We start from the raw sequence: 19,247 nt of genomic DNA on the forward strand, positions 1-19,247 counted from the left end.
TTTATTGAGGACCCATGTTGTACCACATATCCTCCCAGCACGTCATATGGACCCATGTGTACAGACCACTATAGGCAATATTATCTCCTCTTTAAAGATGAGGAAGTGGAAGCACAGACAGGAGAGATTTGAGAAGGGTCAGACAGTAAGTGACAGATGTAGGATTCACACCCCGAGCTGCCTGCATCCTTGCTCATTAGCCCCCCAATCAACTTGATTGGTTGTGAATTCATGTTAATGGTGATAATGACCCATTTATGTTATCCAGGCTCAGGTGATACTGGCCAAACCTCAATAATCTCAGCTAAGAAAAAAAAATTTGCCACTGGTCTCACCATACAGAAGAAGCCTGAGTCTCAGGTGGGTTTTAGCTGACCCCAGCTAAGGAAGCAGGACAGTGGGTCCAGAGCACCAGGCCTAGTTCTTGCAAGGCCTAGAGAATGCATACTGTTTAAGGATAGGGTGCTCAGGTCTGGTCTTCAAAGTATTCCAAAATGACCCCCCTCTTCTATAACACTCTCTTTCCAGCACAATACCCCTAGTGCTTTGTTGTAGCTCATGTTATTGGAAAAACCTGCTTATAAGGACAGGTCCCATTAGGTGGAACAATCCAGACACCTCACTTATATAAGAGGTTTTTATGTTTGGAAAAAAAAAAAAAGGAAATTTACCAACATAAATGGAACTTTTACTGACAAGACTATTGGAGAGGGAGAGCAGTTAAATGTTTTCAGACAAGGTGGGCTTTAATTATTGATTTTTATCATAGTCCAATGTAGGGCTGGCAACTTGACCCCTTATTTCTGAAAACTGATTAAATCCAAATTTCATTGTGAGGATATTTCAACTCATTATGGAGGAATCTCAGCCACATATCATGGGTCTGGGGTAAAAAGCATTCTAACACAAAGGCAATTTTAGATTATTTTTATTTTTTGCTTTCTGTCTCCATTTATTGGCCATGAGACCTGTTCCACACAGAAAAAGGGCTTTTCCCAATCAACTGTTTATAGAATAACTTCTCAAGTTTTAGTTCTACAGATTTCAAATGATCCAACTCTCTTGTGACTGAGAAGTGAGGACAGTATGTGATAATTAGTGTTGTCTCAGCTTGGCAGATGGGCAAAGTGGGAATATGATAAGTCCATTGGTTTTTTTTCAAGATCCCACTGGGAATTATGAGAAAAATGAGAATAGCGACATTCTGCTTTGATTGCTTCTCAGTCCCTTATTTTTATGATAACAGGCTAGTTTCAGCCACTGGTGGAGCTGCTCTCTGAACTGAGAAAGCTTTGCAAACTCTTGCACATCCCTGGAGAGTACAGATTCTTGTCTGTATATTAAGCTAGAGATTCTGGCTCAAGTACACCCCTAATAGTTTCCATCTAAAAAAACCATCCCATTTTGGTAAATGCACTATAGAGGTTTATCTGATTTTGTCTAATTAATAAATTTTGCCTTCCTCCTGCAAACAAAAAATGTAATTTTATAGAGTTTCCAGTTCCCATGTGCTTTGATATGTTAGGGATATCTATCTTCTTTCCCAAGGCCAGAGGGGGAGATGGAAGTGGACGGTATCAGAATCACACGGGGTCAGGGGGGCTCTCCTACTGAAGTGGAACACAAAGCTTAAAAGATTCTGCTGGGCTAGATGGTCTCATTCCATTTCTAAAAAATACTTCAACGGAATCTGAACTATAGTAAATTAACTGGCTATTTTCATACTTCCCTAAAGCTACTTTCAAGTTGCTTTGAATATGTTTCCTTGGAGTTGTTCACTTGTTTTGGTTTACGCCTCCCTCAATTATTTCGTTTCTATTTTCTGTAGTTGGATCTAGTTTCTGAACTGGAATTTTTGGCAGAGAGACAGGAAATAAAAGATACTAGAGGAAGTAGTGATATCCCCAGGATTTGTTTTTAATGTAATAATTTCAGATTTTTTCTATGTCATGACTTCAGAAAGTTAAAATATTTTTAATTTCTACAAAAAAATCAACAAGGGCACCTCACCCTTACTAGTGCTAAAGAAATAATATATTGATACTCTATATTGCCTTAGCAAAGACAAGGATATCTAATGGTAAAGTAAATTTTAGATACAGTTATAACCTTAGGAACAAATAATTTTCTTTCTCTTCATTTTCTTTGATTCCTTTTATCCTTTCATTCTGCTATCCTTTATTCTTCACAGTGAAAAATTCCAGCATATTAAGGAGTCCATCTTATAATAGATTACAGTGATGTAATTTTTCTGCTCACTCAGATTTAGTATATGACCACTAGAATTGTTTTGAAATTGTTTCAATTCATACTAGCTATTTTATGTATGTTTATATCAATATTGGCACCAAAAATAATCAACCTCTTACTGATTTTGAATTATAGACTTCCTTCTGAGAAACAAACAAAACATTCAAATGCTTTATTTTACCTTCATGTAGTCACTGCCACAAATCTCTGTAAAGAGTGCCAGATGTGATTATCCTTTGGATTATAACAATTATCAATAACCTCAAGTAACATACTACAGTAATAATAGAATTAAAAACAACTTTTGGATAATGGCTGAATGGTATATATACTCAAGCATACATATTCAGGGGTGATTTCAAGTTCAGACCAAACAAGAGCCCAGATATTTTTCTATGTTAATATGACCTATTTGTTAGACCTTTTCAACCATACTGTTAATATATGTCATATACTGTGACAAAACCCAGACACTGCCAGTACCAACAGGCTTGAATGTTTGTGAAAAGCTATTTTACAGGTTGACTTAGCTTTTGTCTATGAAGAGATCCTGCTGATATACCCCCACAAACATACAAAAAATACATAACCATGTTTTTCAGATTGCACAATAGGTAATGCAGGATTGTGATTTCTGGAAGGAGGTTGAAAAAAAGAAAAATAGATGAGCTCCACCACCGCCCCATTTACTGTCGTGGAATAGCTTGTGGGCCACAGAGCAGAGAAAGGAAAACCAAACATAACCTGGCTATCCTGAGGTGACAGAGAGCTGAGTTTACGGAGACTGAGACCGCTAGAATCCGCAGGCCCGATTAGCAAAGAGGAGGGGGCAGCTTGGCGAGCAGCCTACAGAGGGCGCTCTTCCCAGCCTTCGACTGAACACTGACCTGCGCAGGTGTGAGAAAGAGCTCTCCTAAATTGGGGAAAGAAGTACTGGAGGTCAAGGGGCGGATAATTTCTAGCGCTCATACAGGGCTGGGATTAACTTCTGTTCCCAACAGCCAGCAGGAAGAGACCTCATGCAATACAGGGCATTGGGGAGAATTCCTAGGACAGTCATGCCTCAGTAGTGGGGCTAAATTATTCCTAGAATAATAGCTGTTCTCAACCTGCCAGTAGAAGAAAGGAAATCATAAAGAGCAGAAATCATTAATATTGTAAACAGACAAACAACAGAGAAGATCAAAACCTGGTTCTTAACAACCACATCCACTCCTAGATGTTACTCAAGAGAAATAATAACATACGTTCATACAAACACTTGTTTGAGAATACTTGTAGCACTTTTTCCCACTTATAGATAATTTTACAAAAGGCACAACTGTTGTGACAGAAACTAGCTCAGTGCCTGCTAGAGGCTGGGGTTGAGGGGTGAGAATCACTATAAAGTGCAAGAGGGATTTTTTTTGAGGGTGATGAGAAAAGCAAAATGGGAAATGGGAATATGTTTGCAACATAAATAGCCAACATAGGGTATAAATATTGGTAATAAATAAAGCACTTCTACAAATCAAGCAAAATAGAAACATCCCAATTGAAAAAAAATCAATGGATTTTATGAATAAGCATTTTATAGAACACATGGAGGTAACATAATTGGGAAACAGAAGCCAGTGTTCAAATTTTGATATCACTGAAAAACCTATGATAAAAGCAAATCATCAAAACTCTGAATCTCTGAGAATCAGACAGATGTCTTCACAGAGAAGTGGGAGGCACTGTTGCTCACAGAATGACCACTGGCTTGGAGTATGTTTATATGGAAGTGACACATACAGTCCTGTGTTACTGGATCGACTAAGCACTTCAGATATGATCAATTATACAATTTTGAATGACATCATGACTCATTCTACATTGAATAATTACTAGTATCATTTCATGCAATGTTATTAGAATTGGCATGCTATTAAGCAAGACAATAAAAACATTTACCTCAATAAATGATAGGTTATTATTGGATTGGATTATTATATTAGGATACATTATTTATGTGGAAATATATTCTTTTTCAGGGCACCTAATGAAACCTTAAACAAATTCTTATATAAGTGAACAGGCATCTTGCTAATATTAGCAGTAAAGAAGTCCCTTCCCATGTATTTTTAAAAAGAAAAAAAGTGAAACTTTTACTATTCTGACCAGCATACAAAAAGCTGAAGAAAGACAAGTGAGGAGAAGAAAGTGAAAAAGATTCTGACCCTAATTTTCCCTCCCACTCATTACTGACTTGGGCTTCCTGGCTTCTGAGACTATTTAAGGTGAGGCCAACGGCCGCTCAGGGTCCGGAGGGGGGATCAGAGATGAGCATAGAAATCAAGAGGGGGCATTTAGAAACTTCTTGTACTAGTTTGACAATGTAATTTTGTATCTGTTGAATCTAATGATATAGGAAACCGTCCTCTAAATGTATGTATAAAACACCTAGAGAGAATGACTGCTTGAGTATTTCAATGCGGGGTACTTAGCTCCCCTGTGCCTAGTTGGAGAGAAAAGGTAAAATGCTGCTTTTTGTGAAGTACAGTTGAACAATGTGGGGGTTAGGAGCACTGGTCTCTGCACAAAAATCCATGTGTGACTTTTGGCTTCCCCAAAACTTAATTACTAATAGCCTACTGTTGACCGGAAGCCTTACCTATAACATGAACCATTGATTAACACATATTTTGTATGTCGTATGTATTAGATACTGTATTCTTACAATAAAGTAAGTTAGAGAAAAGAAAATTTTATTAATAAAATTGTAAGAGAAGAGAAAATTTATTTACAGGACTTTATAGTGTTTATTGAAAAACACCTGAATGTAAGTGGACCTATGCCATTCAAACCCTTGTTTGAGGGTCAGCTGTATTTAATCAGCCTCTGAATTAAACAGTTGCTGGTATTTGGACATTTGTCGATACTTGCTATTTATGTGTAAGAGCAACATAGTAAGCATTTTAATATCATGAATAGGAAATTGAGAAAAAACATCTTTAAAGGTAATGAAAGTGTTTCTGCTTTTGGAATTTCATGTACAATGAGTGGTTCACATCTGGCTCCAAGACTAGAGATAATCAGTGATGCAAGAACATTGAAAACAACTATTTGAAGAAAAGCAAACGATGGATGGTGACAGGAAACAGATTGGGCAATTCTGTCATTTTAGTGAAAAATACGATTATTCTAAAGTAAACCTTTTTATCTATCTAGTTTTAAGGAAATGGTAGGCATTTCTTAGGAGAATGATTTGCTCTCATGCCATTCTAAAAAATTTGAGATCTTTAGAAGGCATTATTTTCTGTAGCTCTCTAAATTTATATGTTATTTCTTTTTTTTCTTAATGGTGTCACTTGTTATTTTTTATGAGTAATGGCTGAATTATAATGAAGCTGAAGTCAGTTTTTAAAACTGTATCACTAAAAGCCAAAGCTTAACTCAAGAGTCTTTTGACTTTTTTCTAAGTCCTTTGTGATGTGTGCCTATTAAAAGTCCTTTACCAATAGTGATTATAGCTGCTGTCTAATGGATTTCGGTATTGTAGTTCCTCATTAAAAAAATGCTTATCCCTCTTTTTTCACTACTACTGCATAAAGAGTTAAGAATAAGGATGTTTATATCTTTGCAGATAGGGTAATATCACTGATTGATTTAATATGATTTCCTATTCGCAGTAAAAATTATAATCACGCTCCAAGTCCTGGTGGAGTCCAGACACAACCCATTTTTCCAATTGTCTCTCCTCCCAAACAAGCGCCATGTTCCAGCTGGCTGGGCTGCCAAATTGCATCACCATGCCTTGTACATTCCCACTGTCCTAACTTTGCCAACACCATTTGCCTTGCCTAGAAATATCTCAGATGTTCCCTTACAGTTTTTCAAGGCCTTCCTTTTCCCCAGATCCTTTCTGGACCACCCTGGCCCAGGTGCCCTCTCTCAGCTCAGTGTCTAGTCTTGAGCATCTTACTGCTCATCTTGCTCCACGGCTGGAAACATTCTCAGGAATGTGTTCTCGAGGTCCAGAATGGGGACCTCCTGAGACAACTATCAGGAAGGCAGGAAAAGCAGCACAAACAACCTCATTCGTTCCCAGTCCCCTTCCCCTTGTCACTGGCCCTCAGCTCTCTAGCAGGGGAGAGAGGAAGTGGGAGAGAAGGTGGGAGAACTGGGTGGGCTCACATTTGGCTGGACTTGGATTAATGTGGAGTTGGAATAATACGTTCCGCTGAGGGGAAGCTGAAGGTTGTAGTCTCACTAGAGAATGGTGACATTCATATTCATTTTCAGCAATACATGGTAGTAATATTTCGGCGTCACTTGGGTTTCCTGTTTCTAGTGTTATAAAATTACAAATTACATAATGTCTGTGTGGCTCCCGCACTGCCCTCTCTGAACACCTTCACTTATGAGGGCTCCTCCTTTTCTCTAAGGCAGTCTGTCTGTCTGCCACCCGACTGTCCAGAGTCCATTGCACAGTGGTTCACTCTTCCCCAAGATGTCCCCCATCTTACAGAAACCAGGACTCCTGCGACATGGGTGCTGGATAATGCTTGCTGGGCTATTCCAGGGGGAAGTTCAGCCCTGGGAGAGGAAGAGGGGGTGTAGGCTGTAGAGAAATTGATATCAAGCAAGAACCTGGTCCAAATAAACATCTATTTATTGAATGTGAGTGGATCTGCTTACTGCCATTATGATTGCATGGTCTCTGTTGTCTTTTTCTCTCCCTAGCATGTCTGCATATGGAATCATTTAAGCTGCTTTATTTTTTAAAAATTCAATTTACTTAAACTAAAAAAATCTCCAAAACAATTCAATGATTTCTCCTCCTTTCCAATTCAGCATGTCTGGAGGCGTCCAAGGATCTGAATTTTAAAACAGGTACTCTAGAAAATTACAAGCTACATTTAAACAAACCATGCATTAAAAGGGTATGGATTTATTTTGAATTAAAAATGCCACTTTTCCTTTAATCAAAAATTATTGCATCCTTTATGTACAAGATATTCAAAGATAAACTAGACAAGGATTTTAGTATTTAATAGGGAAAATAAACCTTCACAATAATAATAGAGGGCATAAAGGGATAATAATCTTATGAAAACTTCAATTAGGGTATTCAAGTGTTCTGGAGAAAAGGGCTGGTTTCAGAGTAGTGGAGATTATGGCAGGCTTCAAAGAGGAGGTAAATATGGAAATGTGGAGATAGTATGAAAGGAAATTTTAGGAAAAGGTCACGGTATTGGCAAAGACACTGAGGCAGAAGGTGCGGAATGTGGGGAATGCAGGCATTCCTGTGATGGAGTCTCAGGGTCGGTTCGAAATGAGGTAGGTAGCTTGGCTGAGTGATCACAGCTGGAGATTATGTAGACATATCTTTAGCTGGGTGAGATTCCCAAGAGAAAGGACAGAGAAGAAAAGAAAACCTAAACATCAATGCCATGTAACATATTTAAGGCTTGAGGAGGGGATTCAGTGGGATAAAGATTCACAGTAAACATATTCCTTAATTATATTAAATGTGATCTAAATAGATAACTTTATGTGTTCTATGATACTCTTATTATTTGAGACAAACAAAATAAGACTCTTAAACTGGAAGATGAAGACCAATATGAAATCCATTACAATAAAAACCAAAGCATTATCTAAGGTATTGCTGAAATATAATTCCATAGAATAGATTGGATACATATATTTTTACTGTCTACATCACCTATGTAGACACTTAAAGAAAGACCAATAAGGCTAAGTTCTAGAGGGTCATACAAGCACTGTGATGTGTTCCCTTGCTTTCTTTCCTTTTAAAAACAAAACAAAATAGAACACTCAACCCCCTCAGAGTTACCTAATTTCACTAGAGAAAACAAAAGCGAGGTAAGCTGAAGTCATGGGAAATGGTAGAGAAAGAGCAAGAGGCTGAAGAGCTACCCCGGATGGAGCAAAGATTTTCCAGATGTGGAATTCCTTCTGCGGATCAGTGCTGTTGGTTTGGCCCCCTTAGGTTCTACCAGGAAAAAAAACCAAAAACTTGAGAACTATGGATTCTTCTAACTTCTATCTGTAATCTAACTAAACCTGCTTTGCTGCAATTTTATATTTTGTTTCCTTTAGGAAAGTATCTTGGTATCTGTGATCTGCAGTTATTTTTCAAAAACTGTCTTATATTCTAGAGGGGAATATTCTTGGAACTCTTGGAGATATTTGTATGTGTGTTGTAATATCTCCATGTGGAAAGACGTGCCTAACATCCCTGTGTCACGGTGCTCTTGTCTGCCTCACAGGAAGGCCAGCGTGCTCCCTGAATGTGAGGGTGACGGAGGTCACTTCTCTGTTTACAGTCGCTGTCATGGACCATCTGGGAGAACGGCTCCTGATTAGCTGCAGAACGATGAGCACCATCTCCGAGTTAGGGTTACAAGACAGACTGAGATGACGTTTTTTTTTTTTGCAGACCCCCAAATTTGGTGCTCAAAAATATTACAAACGAATGGAAGTTTTCATGATATAATAAATTAACTAGTTTACTGCTTGACTAAAGTCATAAAATAAGAAAAGCCTATGTCCCCCTTTGTACCACCTGGCTGCTTTTTGTTTTGCATAGATTTGAAAGTTACTGTCTTCATCTTTACAGCTGGAATGCAGCCATTAAAGGTTTTAGGGGAAAAAAAATCATGCAAATGCCCCCACATATGTCATTTTTTAAAGTAAAAAAAATAATGCTAAGTCATAGAACACAGATAAGTCCTTTTAGGTATGGAAGTTAAGATGCACAATGGAATCTACTTGATTCAAAGGAAGAGTTCACTGAAGACTAAAGCAGTTGGAAGAGGGTTTGTACAAAAAAGGTGGCACTCCAGTAAATTCTTGAAGGAAGAGTGTGATGTGGGGGGAAAAGAAAGCAGAATTTGGGGGACAGGAAACTTCAGGAGCAAAGGCATAAGGACAGAAATAAACCATATAAACTGTACTAACACTTAGTTATACTGATTTTGGCCATACTTTTATTAGAACACTTGGAGGTGACGAGAAATGGTGATTTTAGGCATGAAGAAGTAGAAAAATCATCTGCTCTGGAGCAAGAGAGATTCAGGTACTGTGTAGCTTAGTGTGTATTAAAGATAATGTAGAGGAAGCACTTAGCTCTCTTCTCAGAGACTACATGGTAGGTACACAATAAATAATAGCTGCTGCTAATATATTTTGCTAATTTTTTTTTGAAAACTTGAAATTCCAAAGGAGAGAAATGAAGTCATCAAAATTAATGGCCAAGAGAGTTATTTTGCCCAAAGAAGAAAGGATAAAAGTTACATAAATGGAGTACGTGATGTATTGTATGATCAATGAGTTTTTAAAAAATTTCCATTAAAATGTACTAATAATCTCTTTTAACCATGGAATACCCAAATAATAGGGCATTATTCAGCACTAAAAAGAAATGAGCTATCAAGTCATGAAAAGACATAGAGGACCTTAAATACATATTGCCAAGTAAAGACACCAGTCTGAAAAGCCTGCACGCTGCACCACTACCACACCACACAGAAGAGTTTCCCTGTCCTGAAAATCCTCTGTGTTCCACCAATTCATGCTTCATTTTCCCAATCTATGGCAACCCCTGACCTTTTTACTATATCCACAGTTTAGCATTTAAAAGAATGTCATATAGTTTGATCTGTACTTTCCATGCAGTTTTTCTATGAATCTAAAACAACTCTAAAAAACAACTTATTAAATAAATAAACTCCTGTTAGGTGCATAGCACCATGCTAAGCGACTATGGGGAGGCAAGGCTGAGACAAAACGCTCAACAGACAGTGGGATCCACATACGGTTAACATATGAAAATGACCAGGACACATTCTATATGGACACAGATGTATCATATGTACACAGATCTGTATGATACACAGATGTATCATTTCAAAAAGTATGAAGTTAATCTGAGCAAGAGCTGTCATGAAGATCGCAAGGAGAAGGTGGGAGCCGAGTGAGACCTTGGGGGCTGGGAGATTAATTTTTGGAAGGGAAATAGGAGGAGCAAAGGTCAAGTTGTGCAGAAGCAAATTCAGGAGAAAAGTGAGGCTGCTACCATGGCTAAGTGGGAGGGGTGAGCCAGAGGAGGATGGGAGACAAGGTTGGAAAGGAAGGGAATTCAGATTACGGAAGAATTTGTCAGCTTGCCGAGTCTTAGTATTTAACCATCTCATACAGCTTAGTGAGTAAGACCATGCATTTTATCTATATTGCTTGTTTTGAATCCCACAGTATGACTTTGGGATTTAGGACACATCTCTGAGTCTCAGTTCCTCATCTCTATAATGTGGAAAACAATAACCCCTGCCTTATAGGGTTGCTAGAGGACTACGTGAGTTCATATCTATAAAGTGCTTATAAAAGTGCAGGCACAGAGTAAATGCTTGCTATTATTATCCATTCAATCCACAAAAATCAAGTCAAAAACCTTCAAGGAGGCTGGCATTACACAGGTGCAAGGAAAACAACTGCCTTTCAGGAAATCACAGCACAGCAGGAAAAGTATTTGGATAAATGTATCCGAGAAGACCATAGACTCACATTAAGGGAGGTAAATTAAAGATGTGATGATTTATTACTGTTATCTTCCATTTATTTATTTCCTTAAATCCTCAGGAGAGAACTGATCGAACATTAAGAAGAAGTTTATAATATTCACATTCAGGAGCCACTGCAATGTGTTTTCTGGGAGGCCCAATGGTTAGAAAATTCTATGAGATATTTACAGTTTTTAGGACAAATAGCTTCTTAAATCCACGTTCCACTCCCCTGAAACAGCCAGACTGGTGTTCTTTACAGCCTTTACACAACAAGATGGGCACTGGCCTTTTCTTGAGCATCAGTACATTTGTTATGGTTGGTAATATCTGTCTGAGACTTCCCATTTAGATAAGCCATATCTCAAAATGATATTTTAATTCTATAATAGAAATGTTTATGGATCCATGTGGAAGAGTTACTGCTCTCAAGTTTTTGCCTATAGAAAAATAAGTCAAAGTCTTTCAAATCAGTGGAAGCAAAAAAGTGTAATTATCCCAGCAGAGTTGTAGGTCACTTCATACTCAGACAAGTCAAAGAAATACCTTGTTTTATGTACCTTTCCGAGGTAAATGCACATCTCCACAGAAATTAGATTCAACGTACAATTATCTTGTGGGTACATACTTATGTATATCTTCATATTACTAAGAAAAGTAACTGAGCTGCAAACTGCACTGGGAAATCATGATTTATGTACTTATTTTTAAAATATCTCTGTCCAGCCATTTCATATAGGAGGAAGACAAATAAATCCTCCCTCTTCAGATCTTGGCAATTTTCATTTATCCTATAAGCATTGCCATTACAATCTATTATTAGAAGAAAATGTGGTAGTCAAATGGGAACTCTTTAAAGGCAAATATGTGAAGGCATCTAAGAAATGATCAGATATGATTTTCATCCTACCGGAAAGTTCTCCTATTGCTTTGTAAATCAAATTGGTAGAAAGGAACCTTTTAATAAACCATCTTTCTTTCAGGAAGACTGAAAGTGACTAATTTTTCTACTGACAAGAGGTCAATGTCAAGTAAAATACTGAAATGCAAAACTGTCTCCTTTAACCTTCACTGGCAGTTCATAGCCACCTCTTCATATGCAAAGTATGCACAAGACTTTTTGGAGGAAGAAATTTCAAGTTTGTCAAATATTGTGAAAAATTATGTCCATTGTTAGACTGGAGATTAAATAGGTGCCTGTATGAGTTGTTTGGTATGTCAAACAAATGGATTGATTCATAACTATGTCTTGGGTATCTGCTTATGTAACATACCACACTGAGTGTGGGCTGACAAAGACGAAATGGGAGGTTCACACTTTCAAGGGGCTCAGAGCCTGATACGGAAGATAATTCATGAACAGAGACACATCATGAGTGTCACTAAATGCCTCAGAAAGGTACAGCCACCTTCAGCGATTCAGACCTGGGAAGGACACTACAAGCGTAGGAGGTAACATTTGAGTTGGAGGTTGTTAAAAGAGAACTTATCACGTACCCATGTTGCTTGAAATATAACTGAGAAGAAAAGGAAATATGTTTGCTTGGTTCTGGTGGTAGAGTAGATTTGCTTTACGAACTTGGTTATAAATGAAATCCCAATCGAATACTTAGAAATAGATTAAAAAATTATCTGTATTGAAAAATGTCCTACGAAGTCAAGATCTTTGGCATTTAATAGCTTACTTATATTTTTCATGAATTCCTTGTTACCTGAAAGCTAATGTATTTCGTCCCAAAAGCCCAGTCAACCACAGCCAGCTTTTCATGGATTAGTTTACATTAGGTTTCGGAGAAACTGAGAGGTTATATGTGGGCATACCCCAAATTCCTTTCTTATAAAAAAGCAGGCAAATTGGAGACCATAATATGAAGAAAAGTGAAGCAAGTGAGTATTTACAAGTCATTAATATAAAAATAATGAAATTCATTTTCTGAGACTGAAAGGGAATAAGAATTTGGAATGTTGGCCAAAGCCCAGCCTGGCCAGATAAAGACAAAATTTTCAGATCCTGCTGGACCCTGTAGAACAGCTGGGGGTCTTTGCAGTTACAGAAAGTGTTGCACTTAGAAGACAATGATAAGATTCTACATTTGGCTTTGGGAGTATTATATGTATAGAGTAAAGCATTTGCCGAGTTTTAAAAGATTGCATTTCTTCATTCATTTACCAAACATCAAACAACTACCATAATGTTGGCCTCAGGAGTGGTGCTGAACGAAATAAAATTCTATCTTTTAAAGTGCTTCCAGTCTAGGCAGTGAGCAGACTAAATCTGGTCTGATCTGTACTAAAAAGGAAACATAACAGGGCAGAGTCTTTCAAAGGAGAACTCTGAAAGAAAATACAGCAGCCTTATTTTTGTTTTTCTTTTTCATTCAATCTTCTTGGATCCATCGATATTGGAACATGACTCAGAGTGGAATAGATTTCAACTGTATTGAAGCAATAGTGATCACTCTGGAAAAGAGGAGAGTTTCTTTGCAACACAGTTTTATTTTTTTCATCTGTATTTCACTTCCCAGTGATCAAAGGCAGCCAAGAAAATGAATACCAAAAGGCAGCACGTCTGGGCTTTGTTATTTAGTGTGTTTACAAGGGGCTTGGAATGAAATTATGAAAACCCTGATTTTTCCCCTCACACATTTGTCACAAAGGAGTGTTTGATTTCTAGGTTCTGCCTTTAGCTACAACACAAAGCTGCAGAGACTGTGAGTCTGTTATATGCTTCTGAAAGCTATCTTTCACAAGCATTTCAGGCTATAATTATTCATTATCTTGATTTTTAACATTTTCTGCCAACTAAATAACCTAGAGGCAGGACAACAAACATTTAAGGAAATGACCAAGGAATGCAACCAAAGACAGATTCTAAATCATCTTTCTCAATGGTGTCCTTTAAGCATTTGCACGGGATGGTTTCCCAAATAACACCATTAATTAATTATCTAACTGGGATATTTGGCAGTCATGGGGAAAGCAGGAGTGATGGAGGGAGTTTGGGAGGTGGGGGGAAGTTGAATAAAGTTTTAGAACCATATAAACTCTAAATCATTAAGATTGAAGCCAAAGCATCTGTGTAATTATAATTTATTGGTTAACATGTATTTATAGAACACTTACTATGTGCTAATAACTGTTTTAATTATAGGGCGTACAAAGACAGTATTCCTGATCTAGAAAAGCTTACGGACACAGAGCAAAAGAGGATAGTAAGACTATAATGGAAACACAAAGAATCTTCCAGGAGCACAGAAAAATCTACGCCTAACACTGCCTGGAAAGTAATTCATTAAGGAGGCAGTACTGGGGGATCTAATAAAACACGGAAATGGCAAAACAAAGCCATTTTTGGCTAATGATAATGGTCTATTTTCCATGCACTGCCACCTAGCCTGGGAAAATTTGCAGGGCGTTCTATGACTTAATTTTAGAATGAGCTATTTCATATGACTATATCACTTTTTAAATATGCTCTGGGAGTCACATTTTCATGCCTGATACGCAATGCTCATTTTCTAATTTACATGCTTCTATGCAATGGAGAACACATTCTAAATCATAAGGGTAGACAGCTTTCTCCCCCATGCAATTAAATGAAGTTATATTCATTAAAGAGGAAGAAAAACATGGTTCATATATTTTTTGTCCTGAATAAGCCATTTCTTTCTTTCTTCTCCTATCTGTGTCTGTATCATCTATATTTTTAAAAAGGCAGTTGCCTAATCTAGATAGAAGTAGAAAGATATAGAGTTAGAAGGGGTTTTGGGTTAAGGCTGCCCAAATCAAAACACAAAGGAACAGAAAGAAGAAAAAATATTGATAGGTATTTATCAGAGAGAATCCTAACAGGAAACAAATGGCACCCTGGGTAAATTGAGGGGACTTTAGTAACAGAATTATCTGTAAAGGTGTAGGGAAATTACAAGGGTAAGAGGGGAGAGTGACTGTCCGAACCTGAAAACTTGTGTGGACCTAGCCAGGGTCAACAGTGACTCCTAGGATGGTGGCGGGTGGCACAAATCACCCCTCGCAGCCCACCCGCTCTCCCCAACCCCCCCGTGCCCCAGGATCCTGCTTGGCTCCTCTCGGAGAGACAGGGAAGACAGGAGGGTGGCCCACTGATTCTGCCCATACTGGTCAGCCTCCAGGACACACTGCTGGGGAGGAGTAGGGAGGAGGGTGGATCTGAGAGGTAATAGGGACATACCCAGTACAGAAAGTTCTACCACATCTAGACTACAAATGTCCAGGTATGTCAGGCAGGAAGGTTTGACCCCATCTCATAGACAGTAGGGAGACAAAGAAAATGCTGAAGCAGGCATTGATAGGATCGCGTGGTCCTTTCAAAGATAACTCTGGTGACAGCGCAGAACGCGGATGGATGTAATGATAAGTTAAGGCAGGCAAACCAGTTCTGGGCACTGTTGGGAAAGTGCAGTGGAAAGTGGAGGGCTGCACTGCAGCGAAGGCAGGGAGTGTATAAGGGACAGTTACAAGGCGGTGGTGACAGGGTGTGCAGGAGGGGAGGGAGGCAGGCTGGGAGCTGGGTGGACAGGATCCAGTTCCCCAGGGACTAGGGATATAGGGCATAATGGAGTTCTAGGAAAATGGGATGCAAGGTATACATTGCTCAGGGATCAATCTTTTGGAGAAATATCTCAGAGAATTTCACCCCGAGACAAGCATTTCTAATGAGAGGTTAAAATATGACAATCTCTGCCTATCCTGTGATGACCTCCATCTGAATTAACTCACTCGGAGGCTTATGGGGAGAGCAATCTGTTTCCTCCACATGGGCAGCTGCTCAGCTGTTACTTGGTGCCCTGAGGAAGCACGGAGGAGCCCTCGGAGCAGACAAGGTGGCTCTAACATGCTCGCTTCTATGTGGCTTGTACCTGTGGTGGGTACAGGCACCAGTAATTAACGGTAAAAGACAGCTACTATTTTTAGGGCCTGCTCTGTGCCGAGCACAGCTGCCTTGCGACCTTCATTATTTATTCTCTAGAAATGGGAAAATGAGGAGCTGAAGTGACTTGCTCAAGGCTGCACAGTTAGGAAGCACAGCTGTGGGAGAATGTACTGTGCACATCCGGCCCACTCGTCTGAGGCCTGCACACGCTGGTGGCGTGAGGGATGAGATGTGAAAATACTCTGTGTTGGATATAATTACACAAATTGAAACTTGGGCGACTAATTTCAATTTTTAAGAAAAACAAGTTAATGGGATTCTATTTAAGATCTTGAGAATGCACCTGCTTGATACAGAGGCTCTTGGAAATAATAGTTTTTATTTGATTCTTTTTCTGGAAAGCTTTCTGAGTATGGTGGTTAAGAAATCCTCAGTTGAGAGGAGGAGAAAGAGGATGCTTGCCTAATGGAATATTCTCAGCTGGAGTCTGGGTCCCGTCTGGGCGAGGACAATGACCTCTTCTTAACTGCCTTCTTGGCAGGACCTAGGATGATGCCTAGGGTATGCTGCTGGGGAGGAAGCATTTGGGATGAATGAGCCGACGGGGGGCTGTTTGAGAAGGGCCTCCCCTTGGAGTTTCTGTCATCACAAGTGGGGAGAACAGCAGCAGAACTGATTCCGCCCAGCTGTGCTCATACACCAACCTGGATCGGAATAGAAAGGGGCTACTTAAAGCCCACACAGGACAACCACACAATGGCGACTCAAGAATTATTAATGGAATGTGTCCCACATGATTTTGTTTGGAGCTTCACAGCCTGCTGGACTTGGTTCCAGTTGGCTTGGATGAGAGGTCACACAGATTAAAAATAGACTTTCTTAATAAGGAACAATAGGCTACTTCACTTAGCAAGACAGAAAAAAAATGACAGGCCTTAGGGGTGGGACTGAAGCTTAATCCTATTTAAGAGGTCAATTAACCCCCAGAAGATTGAGTCGGGTCCCTGATCTTCCTTGTCAGTCCTTTGTCTAGCAGAGTTTAAAAATAGAGATTCAAAAAGAAGAATAAAGAGATTCCTATTTGTATATAAAACTCAAAATACTTCTTATATTTTAAATAGGGTATATTAAAGCTTAGAAATATAAGAATTAGACTGCTTGGACTATTATGGTCCCTGAAAACTTTGGAAATGAATCATATTCTTTTATGAATTTTCAAATCTGTTACCATTACTCATAAAATATTCAATATAGGCTTTATCTCAATATATAAATTCACTGATTTAAAAAGAAAGTATTTGTCTCTTGTATTTATTTTATCAAACAAAATTATATTTCCTCCTGAACAAATCAAAACATTCAAGAAATCTAAATTAAAATCCATTCTGGAGTAAATTCCTATGATTCTAATATTTTAATATACAGAAGCCAGGTTCTGCTCAGATCAGGGCATCCTGAGTTAAGCAGAGGGGATGGCGCTCTCCGGGGCCTGGGTAGGTCATCTGTCCATTGGTGGATCCTACTTCATGGATCATCCTGCAAAACCTCTATGAATGGAATTGATCAACTCTTTTCATTTGTGCTCCAGCTATAGAGATACGATCCAAAGAGATCATTACACAGTCACAATTATTTTCATGGTTTTTTGTTTTGTTTTCTCCAGATGGAAAATTCCCAAGAGTATGATAACAAGTGGTGGTTACATTATACCCATGCTCTCTCTTTAATTTGTTTTTTAAAATAATAATATCTTTAAAATCTTTGAGAGGCCTGATAAACCGATGGGATTTTCCCTATCAAAGTCAAGTCACTGAAGCGGCCAAGGGAGAAGAGAACTCGGTCTCTCAATTCCCTTACACGCTGGCATTTCCAGGCTTTCTTACACTTTCCCACCAGCTAAGAATTCACATCCTGTTTTCTCATTGGGGTATGTGAGAATTTGCTGATATTCTAGAATAAGATGACAACTTTGCTCTGTTATATACTTTGTTTAAATTGCAGATAATCTTGGGAATGACGGAAAATGTCACAACCCAAGATAAAAGCATGAGTTTGGCTAAGTTTCTTTTTCTTTGTGATGCAAATGTTCACTTAACTATTTACTTCTTGTCCTAACTAGACAGTAAACACAACCATTTATGGCATTAGAGCTATGGGACTATAACTTGGATTCCATTAGTACCTGCTATTAATCCATGTCTTACTACTGCATTGTTAAACTGAGCGGGTGTTCTCTTTAACTGATACATGATGCTTGTTCAATACTTTCCTTCACTTCTAAAGGGTTACCTTTCAACATATTAGAGTGAGAAAATCAGACACAGCATAAACACAACAGAAAAGTTTAGCTCATGGAAGAATACAAGCTATGAAAACCTTTCTGTGAAAAAAATCTAGCAGCAAAATTAAGATAACTAACTTAGAAAGAGAACATCTCCCATATAAAAATCGTGTCAAACTTTAATGCTTTTGTGTCAAATCAGCTGAAGTCAGGATATCACCTTTAGATGATACTATAAACTTTTAATATGGCTCTTAAAAATCACAAATGTCTAAGAGCTAAGTGATGTGCTTCCAGTTTGTTAATGCACCCTTAAACTGTTTTTTAAAATATTAATATTATTACCTAGAAAGTATAAAAAGATGTTGAGCAAGATCAGAAGATATTTTAGAAGCACATATAATCTCTCAATCCAAGTCTAATTTTTCATATTCCCAGGTTTCTCTTCAGTCCTAGCTCATTTCTCATGATACTGTTATGTAGTTATAGCACAGAGCATAAAAATATGACTTTTTTCTCCAATACAATTATTCATATTGGTTCATGACTATATTTTTGATGACATAGTGTCAGTTTTAAACAAAGACATCTTTTTCTATGCCTGCTAAATATGCTACATAAGATTAAAAATTCAATCTTGATAATTATCAACAACTGATTTCCAAAGACCCCATCCTGATACACTGAATCGCACAGTTTTCTTCCTCAAGATAAAAGGTGTGGTTACTGTTATATGTGAGGCTACAAGCAGCACACTTGTTATTCGGACACAATGTCATCTTATGTCAGAAAACCATTTTTTCTTATATTTTGAGCAAAACACTTTTTTTCAGGGAGTCAACATTTGTCCAAAGTAACGAGATTTATGCATTTTAGGTATTTCATGAAGTGTCTACATGAAGATGGAATTTTATTCTAAACTAGATAGGAAGGAAAACACAATCAAATGCCAACTTACCAGCCTTTTCCTTCTCTGAAATACCTGGAACAGCCTGAAAAAGAAAGCAAAAGCCTCAAAATTCTGCTATTACTGGAAAGAAATCTCAAACAACATTATTGGGAATAAAATGAAGTACTATAATTGGAGCAAAAGTTAAATGGAACCTGACAAATAGAAAAATGAGAGCTCAGAGGACCTGAAGAGACATCTTTCCAAGGAGACATACAGATGGCCGACAGACACATGAAAAGATGCTCCACATCACCAATCACCAGGGAAATGCAAAGCTAAACCACAGTGAGATAGTACCTCATA

At 38.3% G+C, this 19,247-nt stretch overlaps 1 protein-coding gene and 1 non-coding gene across 10 annotated transcripts in view; both read right to left on the reverse strand.

The window, feature by feature from the left end:
- DLC1 (DLC1 Rho GTPase activating protein) overlaps window positions 1-19,247 on the reverse strand; it is a 369,945-nt gene that overhangs the window by 151,652 nt on the left and 199,046 nt on the right. For 8 of the 9 annotated variants that reach the window (XR_012124003.1, XM_073219078.1, XM_073219076.1 and 5 more), the window contains one exon: window positions 18,951-18,984. Coding sequence is in view for 8 of the 9 variants with exons in the window: in XM_073219078.1 (XP_073075179.1) it covers window positions 18,951-18,984 (34 nt within the window). In the remaining variant the exon portion in view is untranslated. Of the gene's footprint in view, window positions 1-635; window positions 17,300-18,950; window positions 18,985-19,247 lie in introns of those variants that run through there. The other variant, XM_073219080.1, reaches the window with a different exon arrangement.
- On the reverse strand, window positions 11,512-11,649 carry LOC118968247 (small nucleolar RNA SNORA29). The gene has a single exon (XR_005055806.1). It is a non-coding gene; the product is annotated as a small nucleolar RNA SNORA29 (small nucleolar RNA).

The sequence above is a fragment of the Manis javanica genome, chromosome 12, assembly GCF_040802235.1.
Source record: "Manis javanica isolate MJ-LG chromosome 12, MJ_LKY, whole genome shotgun sequence".
Taxonomy (NCBI): Eukaryota; Metazoa; Chordata; class Mammalia; order Pholidota; family Manidae; genus Manis; species Manis javanica.